At 42.6% G+C, this 16049-nt stretch overlaps 1 protein-coding gene across 3 annotated transcripts in view; it reads right to left on the minus strand.

The window, feature by feature from the left end:
* The window catches only part of EMCN (endomucin), a 49910-nt gene extending 35376 nt beyond the window's left edge, over window positions 1-14534 (minus strand). For 2 of the 3 annotated variants that reach the window (XR_014183880.1, XM_082050751.1), the window contains exon 1: window positions 14317-14534. Coding sequence is in view for 2 of the 3 variants with exons in the window: in XM_082050751.1 (XP_081906877.1) it covers window positions 14317-14377 (61 nt within the window). In the remaining variant the exon portion in view is untranslated. The remainder of the gene's footprint in view (window positions 1-14316) is intronic. The other variant, XM_082050752.1, reaches the window with a different exon arrangement.
* Between the last annotated feature and the right edge of the window lie 1515 nt (window positions 14535-16049).

Below are 16049 nucleotides of genomic sequence, written 5' to 3' on the forward strand. Positions count from 1 at the left end.
TGGTAATATCTGCTGGCATTCTCTCTTTTTTTCTTGGCTACAGGGCAGAACAGTCAGCTTTGTTCCCTTTGCTCAGCATGCTGTGCGCCGATTAACATTTCACGAGCACCACCCGAGGCCTGCCAGAGTCACAGATCTAACCTGGAAAAAGAAATAACACATAATAAACTTGCAGGAGCTCTGCAGACATATATTAAGGTCTAGTCAGATGAGCTCTTACAATTCATTTTCAAGCAGTGTAAGGTGTTCTCTCTTGGCACCTGTGCAATTCTAATGGGTCTCAGCTGGGTTGTTGCCCCTTCCTAGCGAGCCCCACTTTCTTGGGTATCTATTCTATGTATGCTGCTGCCTTCATGATGCCTTGTCACAGCATGTGCTGGCCTGGTTTGATATGGGCATATCCCATATCAAACTAAATCAGCCCCCATGAGCTTCTGCCCCAGCCCGACTCCGCAGGACACACAAATGCAGTCAGGCTATACACAACCCCTTGCACTCCGCATTTAAAATACTGTTTTTCCTGCTATTTAGTTGCCCAATCAGAATAATGCTTCGTATCCCACAACTGGAATACTCTGAAAACAAATTTCATCCAAACAGACCAAAAAGTAATCTTTTTTCCCTAAACAAAGAGTGTTTTTCCATCTCCTAGTTCTCATTACCAGCTGCTGACGAAGCTCCTGTAATTCCACATGCCACAACACTCAAACAGAATGTTTTTTTCACCAGTGCCTACATTTCATACGGTTTGTTGTAAGATCTCTCAGTAACTACCCTGTCTGTAACACCGGCCCAATGCACCAGATGCCCAATTAGCTCGTTCCCTAACTCAGCGTGACTGTGCAAAGCCCGTTGCAATACTTAGATTATTCGTCCCGCAAAGGCGTTCCATTTAATAACCATGTTGATAGGTCAAGATTTCCTCAAAACTAGAAAAACCTGAGATTTAGGTCACAGTTCTGTTATGATTCACCTTTTTCTGATTTTATCACAAGCTAGAGATAAACTAAGGTAAATTTGATTAGCAGAGTAAAGTAGAGGTTTATAAATTAATTGTTTTCTTAAAATGGCAGATAATGAAGTATACTTTAAAAACAAGCTGAAAGCAATATGCAAAAATGCTTAAAACTTGTCGGGATTTTGGAGGGAACTTGATTAAAAGAAGTGATAGGACTGGCAGCTTATTATGCTCTTATTTGCAATGTTAAGTTGTGACTAAGGAGAATCCTACAGGGGATAAAAGCAAGACATCAAAAATGATTGAGAAAAACACTTTTGCCCATTAGAGGCTATTGGTAGACAAAGAAAGACATTTTTCTGCTCATGTCGGATTGGCTGCAGCCTCAGATGCCAGATAACCAAGTAAAGTTACAATTGCATGTTTTTCAGCAAATTTAGATGCAGCGATCTCTGTGATACGAGAGCGTCTTGATGTGTTCTAATGTAGGAGTAGCAAATATCTACTCAGCAATTGCTCCCACACACAAACCTCTCCCGTTTGCCATGTTTGCTGGCAATAAACTCAGCCAAGAAAGCGATGATGGGGGTAGCGGGAAGATCCAGAAAGACAAAAACATCTAAAAGTAGACAACAAGGCGAGAAGAAATCAGAATTTGGAGAGGGAAGGGAAGGGAAGGGAAGGGAAGGGAAGGGAAGGGAAGGGAAGGGAAGGGAAGGGAAGGGAAGGGAAGGGAAGGGAAGGGAAGGGAAGGGAAGGGAAGGGAAGGGAAGGGAAGGGAAGGGAAGGGAAGGGAAGGGAAGGGAAGGGAAGGGAAGGGAAGGGAAGGGAAGGGAAGGGAAGGGAAGGGAAGGGAAGGGAGAAGAGAAAGACAATAATGGTAGCAGGGAAAAATAACAAGGAATGAAGAGAAGCTTGAAAAAAACAGTTGACCCAAGGCCAAAATGAAAAAAAAAAAGTGACTGGGTTTGTTTGTTTGTTTTGAGGGGGGGTTGTTTGTTTTTCTTTCAGGTTCACAGAATTTCCCTTTATTGTCTTTTCTGGCTTGGAATTAAATGTTACATTTGCTCTAAAATTAAAGCGACGGTACAATCATTTGTATCTGGTCTTCGGATACGATTTTGAAATGAACAAATTGAAACACTGAACTTACTTTCTTTTTTAAAAATTCAGGAGGAGTCCCTGAACTCAGTCAGGGCTGCTCAATGGCCACAGCTCTACTCAAAATGCACCTTTTGACGTGGGCTCCAGTCTCCAAGGTCCGAGCTTGGAGCTCTCGTCATTTCTTCCTTCTTTGTCTCTCATTATTTTTACCTTTACACTGGGAAGACTAAGATAAGCAGGTTTTGACCTTGTGTTAATTAGGTGCCTGTTATTGCTATAATCAGGACAGAAAAAAAAGCAGAAATGACCCTGTGATATTACATCAGAACTATTTATACACTACAGAACACTACAGAATGCAAACTACTAAGCATGAAACACCACATAAAACAGCTAATACAAAAGCGAATGTCAAAAAGTCAGACTAAAAACATTTACAAAGATGAATAGATTGATCAAAATATATATTGACTAAACTAATTACTGAATTTGAATGCTGTCCAGTTTGCCATCAATATGTGATTATGAGAAGAAACTATTTTTATTGAAAAGTCACTGTCATTGCAGAAACAGAGTGAAATGTCCTGTTAGAAATCTTTTTACTTGACCTCGTACTAGGTAGACAGGAGCATATATTCATATTAAATTCCCTTCGTTCAGATCAGCACCGCTTAGGCCACAGCTGAAGTACTTGGTCCAGCTTTGGAAGGGTGTTGAGAAGGGTGTGGATGTTAATGGAGAACCATAAAAATCATCAGTACCATAAAGAGTGTGTGAGCTTGCTGGCTTACAGCTCTCCTGGATATACCATCACCAATAAGATAAATGGCTATGACTGCGGAGTAGAGATTACTCCATCCTCCCTGGAAGGTCTGTGTAGAACAATACAGTTTAATGAGTTTAGATGGAGCGTCTGGAACTTAGTCTTCCTCATACAGATCAGCTAGGGTGTTTCTATTCATTTTGCCACACAGATACTCCCTGTGTCCCATCGATAAAAGAGGAATATTAGTACATTCTTACTTTCTAGAGGACTACAACCTACAACACACAATGGCACCGCGCTCTAGCACTAATGGAGTTGTGCAAGAAACAGGTATTTGAGGTCAGGTTCTCAACTGCATCTGCAGTTTTTATCATTTGTATCTCCCAGAATAATGATGTGGATACAGGCTGCAACCTTTGCATTTGCAACTGACCTCAGCTTTCTCAATATTTTGCTTTTGTCTTCAAGTGCAGAATAAACTCTCTGAAAATACTGCAGAATTCTGTAATGTAGGACCGAGCAAGGAATGGCATTAATTTTAGATAACTGTTGTTATTTCGGTTCTCCCTCTGCATTTCTGCAGTTTATGTTATTTCCACTACATACAGCTTTCCCCCACTCCCCACGTTCTAATTGCACAAATAATAACGACCTAATGCCAAGATAAATACATTGCCAGGAAATCTGCAGGTTCAAGACACGCATGTTTTTAAGAGCAGAGGGGTTTATCTACAGTGTTTCTATAAATCTTGAGAGCTGTCACCCCTGTAGTACTTTCAGTTTCACCTGGAGAATTTGTTTAGGCCAAAATTGTGACATGAAACTTCCCAAAAATCAAACAACAGTGTTGAATTGTGGTCATAGGTCAGTCACCAAATGGCTAAAAATGACTAACCAAATTACTTAGAAAACCAGTAAACACTAAAAAAATTAATCTTAGAGGAAGCATACATGCTTCGAGATCACAAAAACTTCCTTTTGGGATGTACTCTTAGAAGAGGTTTAAGTGCTATTTTAACAGTATTGTTCAAAATCATTAATTGCTTTCTTCCTATTCAAAACCTCTATGATCTCAAGGATGAAACCTATCAATTAAACATTCCAGAATTTAAAAAAATCCAAAACCCAACACAAACAAAACCTGCAGATATTTTGTTCTACAAGAATAAATTTGATAAAAGTAATAGTCTTTCTAGTACATTTAATCCTTAAGGACTCATACTTCAAATCTTTCCTCTACAGTCATATCAGCTACATTATAAGCAGGAATCAAAGTTGTGATGTAATCCAGTGAATGTCTGGAGCTGATAACAGTGTGTAGTTAAGGATGTTAAATTAAACAAAGCCATTTGCAAACGTCAGGGATTTGAAGCAAGCTCAAAGAAAAATACACAGCCTTCATGTCTTCGTATTTCCTCGGCACGCTAAAGCAATACCCAAGGCATGGCATGCCTTACGCACACATCCAGATGTGTCTGCAATAGTAACTGTACACAAATACTCGTGCTGTGACAGCACCTGGTGACAGGAAAGCTGCATCCCTAATAACAGTCCCGCACTGAATCACCAAAACTGCAGTATGATGACAGGTCAGAATCGCAACGTGTTTTTCCAGCCCGGTCTCGCAAAGCCCTGTGAGATGTAATCAGATACTACATGCAATTCTAAAAACCACAAGGCAGGGAGAGAGGCCACACTCTTTGCTGCTTGGTGGCAACCAGCTGGAAGCCTGGGGAGGTGGGGAACCAGCTCCCATTTGCCAAGCTGTTACCTTCCGTTTCAGTCACTTCTGCCTCCAGCAGCAAACCAAAAACTACTGGAGAGAGTGCAGAGGAGGGAACGGAGCTGGTGAGGGGCTAGAGCACAAGTGTGATGAGGAGCGGCTGAGGGAGCTGGGGCTGTTCAGCCTGAGAACAGGAGCTGAGGGGAGACCTGATCGCTGTCTGAACTGCCTGAAAGGAGGTTGGAGCGTGGAGGGGTTGGGCTCTGCTCCCAAGTGACAAGTGATGGGACAAGAGGAAATGGCCCCAAGTTGCACCAGGAGAGGTTTAGATTGGATATTAGGAAAAAAGTCTTCACCGAAAGAATTGTCAGGCATTGCAACAGGCTGCCCAGGGGAGTGGTGGAGTCACCATCCCTGGAGGGGTTTAAAAGGCGTTTAGACGAGGTTCTTAGGGACATGGTTTAGTGCTGGAGTTCATTTGGGTTATGGTTGGACTCGATGATTCTGAGGGTCTCTTCCAGCTGAAATGATTCTATACAAATCCTACATATTGAGATCCTACATTTAAGTTCAACTTCCTACTTTTCCACTGTAGCTCGTGGTTTGCAGGCTGGTGTCACACAACAGAGACACCCTAATACAAAAAAAGCGAGAAGAAACATGGGCAGGAGCATGATGGGGAGACACCAAGGCAGGGAGGAGAAGTCCCTGGGCCAGAAGAGCACAGTTTGCAGAAAGCAAAAGCAGCTGAAAACAAGCAAGAGAGGAAGACGTTGGGGAAGGGAGAGCATGAATGCAAAGTCCCATAGCCGGAAAGGGAGACAGGGACGGGGCTGCTCCTGCGCGGCCTGGGAACAGACAGCGGTGTGGGACTCGGGCTCTGCAGAGGAAACGCGAACCGGGTGGGCTGGAGGCTCCTGGCAGCAAGAGCTGAGGAGAGGAAGGAAAGGGAGGGAGCTGCTGCAATTTCTCCAGCAGGGAACGAGGAGAAGGCAGGAAAAGCGGCTTTGGTGCCAGCAGTGTCCCGGTGCCCCCCCTGCTCGCCCATGCCCCAAAAACAGCGCTAGCCGAGAGCTGCTGGGAATCAGCAATTCCCCAAGCAAACAGCGCTGTTTCCACAGAGCCAGCAAAGAGCTCCTGCCTGGGGAGCCACCGCACAGAGAAATACTGGAAATGCAGCTGCCAACACGGCTGTAGGTTGTTGAGGGCTCCCCCTCATCAGAAACAGTAATGGGGACAGTTGGACGTGTGACCCCATGCTTTATTTAGCATCCGAAATGACCCAAGCGCAGCACGCTTTGCCTCTTTGTGTGGACGTAGAAACCTGGGCAATGACCGGCCAGTTTCATGCTTTCTTTTATTGACTCGGAAGAAACGCAAGCTCCCTATCAAGGGCTTTTAATCACAAGCTTCCTCAGTACACTTTCTGCTCCTATGTGAAGCTTGGTGGGTATCTTTATTACTGTGTATTACAGAAGGATGAGCACGTTGTTCGCACTCCCTAAAGTAATAAATGTGCTCAGCATGCTCATCAGCACCCCAGCCTGCCTTGGACAAAGGCTCCAAGCTCTGTTCTTCTCTTTATTTAAACCTGTTAAACCTATTTAATAGGTTTTAATTAAACCCTTTAAATCTATTTAAACCACCAGATTGTCACCCTTTGATGGTGATATATTTGTCTGTCCATGTGTAAGATAAAAGGTAGGAGTTACTCCGGGTTATTTCATAGTATGAAAAACAAACCGCCACCCCCCCTTGTGTTAGTCATGCTAAATCCATTTGAAAATGTCTCTAATGGGTGCAGTTTTATATAGAAAAAGGCTTTTTACATATTGTGCATTGCTGAGTAGGACAAGAAAAAGAAGAGAGCTGTTCCCCTGCAACAGGAAAGAAGAGGAGTGTTGGTGTCAGTCACCTCCACCCAGAAGGAGGAGAGAAAAACTATGTCCTTCTCCGGGTAACCCTTATAATGCTTTTTCCTTACCGTGCTATTTGCAAGCCTATTTTTGTTTCCCAGGAAAGAGTGTGTTTGGGTAGGGCAGATATAAAACAGGCAGACGGGAAGCTGAGCCCAGGTCAATCGGTGGTTCTTCTTTGCAATGTGCCGCAGCAATTAGCGAAATCATAGCTGTTCTGCTCTATGTTTGTGATCCGAATGCACCCCCAGGAAAAGGACTAATTGTATCATCCAGGAAGGGGTCACTGCAGTGTCTGCTGTGATGTATTTATTTTTAGCACGTCCGGGATCAGCCCAGACACCCATTTCAGCCGCACCCGCCCATGCTGCTCTATTCCCGACAAAGCTCCGAAAGCCCCTGGAGCATCAAAAACCTGTTCCCATCTGAAAACTTTCTGTGGAAACACTGTAAATCGCTCCTATAATTAATGTAATTCCATGCTCAATCAAGTCCCTCTTGTCTTTGCCACATTGCCTAGAAGAAAGGTTAAATGGTGCAGAATATCCCAAAGGGAAAGCTCAAAACAGGCTTTGCAAGACCAGAGTGCAGTCTCATTGGAGTTAAGTTATATGCAAGGATGAAGGATACATATTGAAAATACTTGATTTCTGTAACTGGCACATATAGCCGAGGAAGACCTTGTCTGTGAATACCTTGCAAAGCTGACTAAATACTCACATTATTTCTAATTTCTACCAATGTGATACAACCACTGCATGAATGAGTTGTTCCATTCCTACTCAAACCCTTCCACTCCTTTTCTCCCTTGGCCATTTCTTCTATAGATGACCAATCCTCGTTTTCCAGTTTTTTTTCACCTGAAAACAGTTTTTTTTTGCCGGTTCTTGGGAATGCAAAGTGAAAGCAATTAGCGAGGAAGCAGACAATGCATTGCAAGAAAGCGTCACTGAGCCAGTAAGATAAATTGTGCACTAGTTCACCTAAATTCAGCAGCATTGAGACGCACTGGCCACATGATGCCACTAGCACAGGGAACGCCTTGCAAAAGCAAATAATGAATTCCTCTGGAGCCATTCGAACTAGACAGGATAAAATGCGCAGAAAACCAAGATACAGTCCTGCACCGGGAGATTTTTTTGCCTCTAATACCTGTGTTTTGGCTTTCACTTGCTCTCATTGGTACGGCTTGGGGATTGGCTTATTTGCCATAGATCTTCAGTAAGTTTTTCCTCTTGTTACACATTGGAAACTACTTGAGTTGTTGCAAAGGAAGCCCAAGAGTTTGGTAAATACATTTGCTGCCTTCTGAACCATAGAAAATATATTAATATGCTACTCTTGTAAGAAAAAACCTTCCTAAACAGAACCTAAAGCTGCTCTACCTTAATTGCCTTTCTGGGCAGTCAGCTTTTGGTGCTGGCTGTAATTTCCGAGATCTATGTGTTTTGTGGCAAAGTAGAGTTAAATTCATAGGCTGTCCAGAAAGCTCCATAATTCAAAGAATTCAGTTGTTTTCAGAAAGAGCAAAAATGAGTAACAACAATTGAATTGCATGCTGTCCCCAAACATTTCTTTTGAGATGCCACAGGCTTCAGCCTTTATGACCATCTGCAGGAGCCAAGGGGAAATGATGTTTGGGCAACTTTGTAGGGGTTTCAGAGAGTCTAATTCCTGGGAAAAAAAGCCCAGATTTTGGCTTTGGGGGACTTTGAATGGCAGTGAAAGCATTAGCCGTGTAGCATGTCCAAAGTTACCCCTCTACCAAGACGTGAGATGGAGAACTTGGGAGTGAAAACATTCACACTTCTCACTTCTTGACAGAGTAATCTTCAACTTTTTTTGCCATTTCACCTAAAAACGTTTGGTGATATTTTTGCTTGCACAGCAAACACTGATATTTACACCATCTATATTGCTATGATATACAACCTGTCCTGAAACGAGAAGGGTCAATTCATTTGTCAAGGAAAGAAGATTTCAGACTGTCCTCCCACTGGGATGGATAGCATACACACATTAACATTTAGCAGGTTATCGACACTGTATTTTAAATAAAAGCCTAGACTATTGAGCATGCGAAGAAGTGAGAGACTAGTAAAGTGAGGGAATATATGGGGCTCTGATAACTCCAAATAACGATCATGCAATGAAAACACAACTCAACAAATAAGTAATGTATTTTACAGAGGAAAATAATGCGAAACCTTGGCCAAGAAGGTAAGTAAATCTCCTGGCACTGTTTTCCTTAGACTAAAATCCAAAGTTTTTGCCATTCTGATCAGTTGTTGCCTCAATAGCCAAACCTGTCAAGCCCAAATATGATTTTCATCTCCTGCTAAAGATTATGAAAGGAGAAATCTGCAGGAAGTATAAACATCTCATTAATATAATCAGGGATTTAATTGATTTAACCATAAAGTTTTGATTGCACCGACACTCCTCAAACCAAGTACCACACTGAGAAGTGCTTCTTAGAATGAATACACATCTTGTAGAAATCTTTAAACAGGAAGGCTGGTGTAGTGCTTCCATCCCAGCAAAATGCATAATTTCATTAGAGCGATTAGACAAGGCAAAAAGGTTACAGCAGATAAATACGATGCAAAACTATGCGCTGATTGCTCTGTGGTCTCAGCAACCTGAGATGCGTTGCGTATCTACAACGGGCAGCCAACAGCCAGGAGCACGTTAGTGCCAATGGAAAAAATGAGATTAAAAATTGTAAAGTACTCTGATAAACAGGCTAGGATTTTTACCTGTACCAAAGTCAAGCAAGCATCCCTTTTCCATATAAAAACTGTCAGAAAATACTTGCTGTGTTACTAGTTTGAAACATAACCTTTGGAGCATTAGCTGGCTACTCAGGCGTGAAAGGGGCTGTTGTCTAGCCTGGCTGCTGAGCAATTAAAAGTTTTGGAATTAATTTGGACTCTTCCAGACCAGCCTCTAGTGCATGTGTGGGTGGCATCGGAGGGCTTCCTACCCAAATTCCACCTCTCCTGCAAGGGGGACAATACCCCAGAAGATCACATCTGCTGCACCGTGCTCCCTTAGAGCCATTGGATCAGCAAGTGATCATCAGAGCTTTCTCACACGGGGAGATAAGGTTCAGAGATAGCACCATGTTAAATTGCGTCAGACCTGTTTGCAGGTGGGTCTGGGCTGCTGTCAGGACATCTAAGGATCCGCTTTCACGAGATGAATGCCAAGGTATCGCTACCTGATAGCTCATGTGCTGGGACAATGACAGCGGTTTGCATGGCAGGACATGGTGCGACTCAGGGTTTCGAGTCTTCTGTTTGAATCTGGGACACTTATTTTTAGAGTGGTAGCTGAAACCAAAAGTAAATGTTTGTCTTCTAGGGGAGCCAGGTCTTTAATTCTTGACTTGTATTTGGAAATAACAGCTGCTACACACGCAAATCCTACATTGTCTCTCGGTTTACGGAATTGCAAAACAAAACCATTAGATATTCTTCCTTGAGTTGTCTCAGCAAAAAATACCAACAACACCCCACCCCCCCTTTGTGAGCAATGCAAATATTAAGGATGTCTTTCCCATGTGATTTTACTGTGGGGACTTATTCATCTTTAAACTGTATAGTTAGCCTGGCTACTGAATGGTCTCAGTTAAAAATACTCCCTTCCCTAGGTTAAGAGTGTCTTAAAGATAATTTTTAATTAGTATTTTTGCATGTTTTTCACCTAGAACTCGGATGTATAAACAATTCAAAACCAAATTCAAGGTCCTTTCTTATTTAGTAAAAACTTACAAAACCAAAACATACGCCTCAGAAGATTGTTTTTGCTCATTTATAAAGAAGAGCTCCAAGTTTTAATCCAGATAAAAGAGCTAAATAAAACAAAACATTCTGGTAAATTTATAGAAGAGACAACCATTTGTTGGGCTTGTTATGTGGCATTATGTATTCTCAGGTTTGGAACCAAATGCTGCAGGCAACTTGCCCTTCAAGTTCAGTTTCTATTTATTTTGGCTGCAAATCATAATCTCCTTATCAAGCAGGTATCAAGCCATCTGCTTCTATCCTCAGGAAATGCAATAAACCTGCATGCAGGTTTAGGGCTAGAACAAGGCGTTTTCTTCTGTCCAGTAATAAACACACCTTTAAAATCCATTAGGCAAAACTGGCCCAATATGAGAAAGCTCTAATGAATGAAAGGAATGTGGCAGTGGGGGAAGGGAGGAAAAACTCAATTAAAGGCGACCGTAAGTTCCAGCACTACAATTTTTGAGAAAAAACTGCAAACTGCAAGGAAACACCCAAAACACTTTATTTTTCCACAACATGCAAACTTTCAAGATATTAAAAGTGTGGGTTCAAGAAAGCAAGAGGTCTGAAAAAGCAGCTGGTTGTCTGAAGTCTATTCGTTTCTCAAACTTTCAGAGATAACACAATGATCCAACCGTGACAGTCTGTGCTCTCCCAGAGCACGGCCATGAATAATAACCCAGAATGACGGGACACCATGCTCCAAAGCTTTAATTGCTCCAGTTTAGTTAGTATTTAATTTTAAAAAATGAATTTTTAAAAGGCTGAGAAAGGTGGGAAGAAAAAGGCTGTCCACCTTCCCTAGTTAACATCGGCAAGAGCAGAGTTCAGGTGGCTCTAAATGTATAAAGTCACTCCAGGAGCTCCGTTTTAGTGGAACTTTTCTCAAGCTATCAGCTTGGGAGCCCAGTTTAATCTGCTGTGTTGTAGATTAGGGATGATATCCCAGGATCCACAGCATTCCCTTAACAGGGAAGGGGGTCGGGAAGCACGTAATTTAGGCTTCATTCACAGTGTAATGCAACAGCTCCAAATTGCTTCAGTGGCCTTTGGGCCAGGCTCTCAATGCCAAGTTATGCTCCTGCTTTTCCAAAATGAAAAGGACCCTTGGTTTGTTTGGTTTGTTTTTTGCAGTGCCATCAATTTCAATAAGAGCATCCTTGGATAAAGGTACTGCTAGCTGTCAACAGGGGTCACTAATCAAGCGTTAATAAACCCACCCACTGTATGTCTACAACACGAACCAGTGCATTCCAGCTGCTACCAGCACCTGCGCGCATCCAGACCAACGCTAAGAGGAGCACAACCCCGCTCTTTCCTGCTATTATTTCTATAAGAGAGAAACCAGGGTGTCTGAGTGAGAAGGAAGTTGTGTGCGGAGCACATGTGGAGCACATCTGCTGGGCCACGGAGCTGTAGCCAAGCTGTATTCAAAGGCCAAAGCACAGGAAGATGTGACCTCTAAGTGCTTACATTTTAAGCACGTTGCAGTTCCTCACCCCTCATATTTTAGAAGAACAACCAACACCCTTACACATTTTAGGAGTACATACAGATTAAGGAGCATCTATATTGTATTACTATGATTTAGCGATATATTCTTTGATCCTGTCTCCAGATTGAAGCTGGAAATGCTATGAACCAATGCAGAAAGCATTTCTATTTGGGAAACATTTTGGAGCAGGTAAGAATAAAGGGCAATATGCCAGGAGGACTGAACTCCTTGAGATAAGCATGGAGGAACTTCTGCTTTACACATGTCATTTGGCTCTCCAAGGGTTGAGAAAAGCCTCGAGAGGAGGGACGGGTTGTCAGGAGGCCACTGTCCTCCACATCTGTACATAACCGAGCCTCCAGTCATTTGCTGACAGAGGGTAGATCCCACCAAAACATTAGGGACTTCTGACAATGCAAGATCCCGAGATGAATAGAAAATTACCAAGAAAGCACCACCAGCACACAGGCTGAAGACAAGGCATGAAATTTGGAAGCCCCGGAGGAGACTCGGTATGTTCTTGACTAACCACAATGGAAACACCCTTGTCTGCTTCTGCATGATTTACAAAAGGTACAAAGACAAGCAGCTTGTGTGTTATGTGAAGAGGCTGCAAGCCCACACATTACTTGTCTTGGTAAGCTTTGAAAACAAACTACCCCAAAACCTGGGGGAGGGAGTACTAAAACACCAGGGTGTGATTTGACCTGCTCTAAATTGTACTGAGCATCAGTTTTAAAATACTAAAAGTGTTTCTAAGCAACTGGAGAAATGTCTTTCTGCTGTCTCCAATGCTCAAAAAGGGGAGACTGAGCATGAAGGGACGGGGGTCAGCCTCCTTCGCTTTCATCCTTCTCTTCAGATCGTAAGATCCCACTGTTACAGCCCAGATGTCCCGGCCACCTTAGCGATCACAAACAGTGGAAATCCAAAGCCTTTGGTCCAGCCTCACATAACAGACAATAAAGCTGCTCCTGTCTTAACAGGTGATGAGTGGGGCAGCCTGAAGGAAGCTTGGCCAGAGTATGCTCCTTTACTTTCACAAGGTAGATAGAGACATATTGCAAATTTCCCCACACAGTCTTCATTTTCTAATATGAATTGAGCAACAGAATTTCACTGCTGTGTCTACCTTGCAATGAAGCATGAAAAAAATACTTCTACAGAACCAAAACTGTTCAGAGCAAATATATCCTAAATGAAATTTGCTTATTCACTGTCATCAGTTCTGCCCTGTTCATACCATGCAGAGGAGGGAAAATCCTTTTTAAAGAAAGGATTGTATAAAACCGACAGAATTCCTCCCACCTTTGCATGTTGCTTTCTGATAAGCTTTACGGACTGTTGTCTTAAATATGCTCCTTTTGATCCAACTCCACTTCGCTTTCAGAAGTTGTGAAATTAAAGGTTTAACAATGACAGGAAGGCTATTTTTACTAGGAGTGGCAGACAGAGAATAAATAGTATCTCAACACAGACTTTTGGGACTTGTACTTAATGTAGATTTAAAACCAGTTCTTTTTGTAGCACAATCTTATTTTTAATCTCCTTTATTATTTTTTTTTTCTAACAGCAGTGAGCCCAAGCAATAGCATAAGCTACACCACAAAAGGCATTTCTAGATTTTAACACACAACCTGAGCAAAAGTTGATTAATGTTTTGTAGATCAGCTAATCTAGTTTTATCAGTCTTTCAGCTTCTGTTTCACAGGCAATCTATAGGCATTTGTGGAAGCTTTGGTAATGAGTATTCACACCAGAAGGCCAGCAAATGAAAGTACAGATACAAAGCAGATTTTACTTCAGATGTATCTTTTGACAAAGGTGATGAAAGACTCTGGCCCTCGTTGCAGTTTCTCTCACCCTTTCAGGTTTTACTAGTTAATTCCACTGTAAAAACACAATCTTTCGAGCTAAAGAGTAATGAAAACAGATTTCAGCGATCATATGAACACCACAAAGTTTGGTTAAATCTGTGCACTTGAGAATCACTTTCAAAAGCTATCACACTCAGTAACTAATATTGCCCCTAGGCTTGCATCCCTCATTATTTGACACTCAATAAATGTTGTAACCTCTATATCTTTGGGAGTAAAACTAAGATAATCTCCAAGAGATACCCTTGGCCCAACTTATTGCTGACACAGTGCCAGGGAAATCCATTAGGATAGATTTGACTTGCAGGAGCAGTATTTGCAAAATCTGACAGACATTTCAATTCCTCCCCTTAAAGCCACCTCTACAAAAGCTGCTTTATTCACAGAAGAAAAACAGAACAGAAAACCTTGTAAATACACCCCTGCTTTTAAATCTTCTCAGATTGAAGAGCTTCATGACACCCAGAAAGAGAGCTGTCACAAAAATACAATGGCAGGAAAGTTTTTCACAGAGCACATATAACTCAACTACCAGTTAGTACCTTCTCCTCCAACACCCAGTCTTTCAATCACTGCCTTAAAATAATAAATTAAAAAAGCACCCAGCTACTGACAGCTAAGCTTTTGCTCACAAAACACCCCACAAATGTGACAAGCCTATCCAAAAAAGCCAAAGAACTTACCTCCCACAGCGCAAACACAGAGTGCAGCTAGAATAAAGCAGGCAGTCCCCAGGAGCTTCATGCTTGGTGGTGCTGGTGCTGTGAGCTCTGCCTCGCACAGCTGGGCAGGGAGTGCTCTCTCACGCTGAGCCAGGCCTTAATTACTCCATGGAAAAAGGTGTGTAGGGACTGTGCCTAGTCACTGCCCATTCCTGCTTATTTTGGGGACTTTGATAAAGAACAGGAGGAAACACAACATACTCCCTCTGGGAGTTCAGCACGGAGGAGATTTATTGTTTCAGTCCTTACAGGAACTCCTTTTCTTTGGCAGCGAGCTGTGTTTTTGTTAATACATTATTTTGTTCTTCTTCGGCTACGAGGTCAGGAAGATTTTTGAACAGATGCAAACCTTTCTTTAGAATACGCTACACATCACCAGCTTCCATTCTGTGGCTGGGAATACTTTTAAAAGGAACGTTTATGAGCAAGGAGGTAGTGCGGGATAATGCAGCAAGGAATGGAGGAGCAAAACGAGCAACAGGAGCCCTCACCTGGCTCTTCTTTGTGTTGTGTAAAGTGGCTTTGGTGCAAATCACAGCTGCTTCCCGTTGAAGGCAGAGCGAATGCCTCCCTGAGACAGCTGCCATCCTGGAACCGGGAGGATGCCAGAGGCCACCGGCACAGGGCGAGGAAGTGATTCCAGCAAGGAATTTCTCATTTGAGAAGCTGCAACTAGCCTTGGCTGTGTCTGCTCCATTAGTAATGGAAAGGACTTTTCAATTATTCTTTGTATTTGCTGTGCCGTTGGATGGGAACATAGTGCCCACAGTGACACTCTTACCTGGGCTGTCTAATAAGCCAGAGCTGAATCACTTTCTTCTCCTCCAGACCCGCTGATCTGGGAAACTCTGGTATCCCTCCTTCTCACAGCCATTTCTCCACCTTCTGTGGAAGAAACCCAAGCAGAGCTCTAGAGATAAAGGCTATCGAAGCATGATCTTGTCGTTGTGCTCTGTGCCTTAACAATTCAAGGCAGCTGATGGCAATTAATCACAAAACTTCAACCACAACAAGAATGCGCTGCAGTGTGTTTGCTCATCTCCCTCTCTGTCAACTCTTGACTTCACAAACTCATTAAACAGTCAACCCTACTTAGTGCAGTAATTAAGATTTTTTTTTCTCCTTATAGCTGTTTCTTGCTGTAGGAGGAGGTTTTGGAATGGCTTTGCATGCAGGAACTCCCAGGAGCTAAGCCAGAGTGCTTCCAACAACAGCACAGTTTTATTCATGGGAAGAGGAAAATGGTAGCAGCTCCTCAGCACCATGTGTGGAATAAGCTTGGTTTAGTTAAAGAAATTACCCTTCTACATCTTAAGGCTATGACACATCCTCTGCCTATTCCAGGTGACAGAAGCCAGTGCTCAATAAAAATCTGATGGTAGACAATGAGTTTCTGGCATTCCATTTGGACAAACGTAGGTATTTGCACCTGTGAGAGATGCAAACACATAAGTTCTCCACCATCATTGGAAAGAATCACACAATAATACAAACTTGACTCAGGCTAGAGGTGGGCCACACAACGACACTTTGGTCAAGTTGATCAGAGCATATGGCAGGGAGTTAGTGCCAGTTTTTGTGCTAGTTTTGTGCTGATATAGGACCTAAAGTTAGAAAGGGCTAGAAAAGCAGTAACTACTGCAGCAGAAAGCTTTCAAGCAGAAGAATAAATCTGAACATGGAGAGTCAATTTG

Source organism: Streptopelia decaocto, assembly GCF_964273445.1.
Source record: "Streptopelia decaocto genome assembly, chromosome: 4".
Taxonomy (NCBI): Eukaryota; Metazoa; Chordata; class Aves; order Columbiformes; family Columbidae; genus Streptopelia; species Streptopelia decaocto.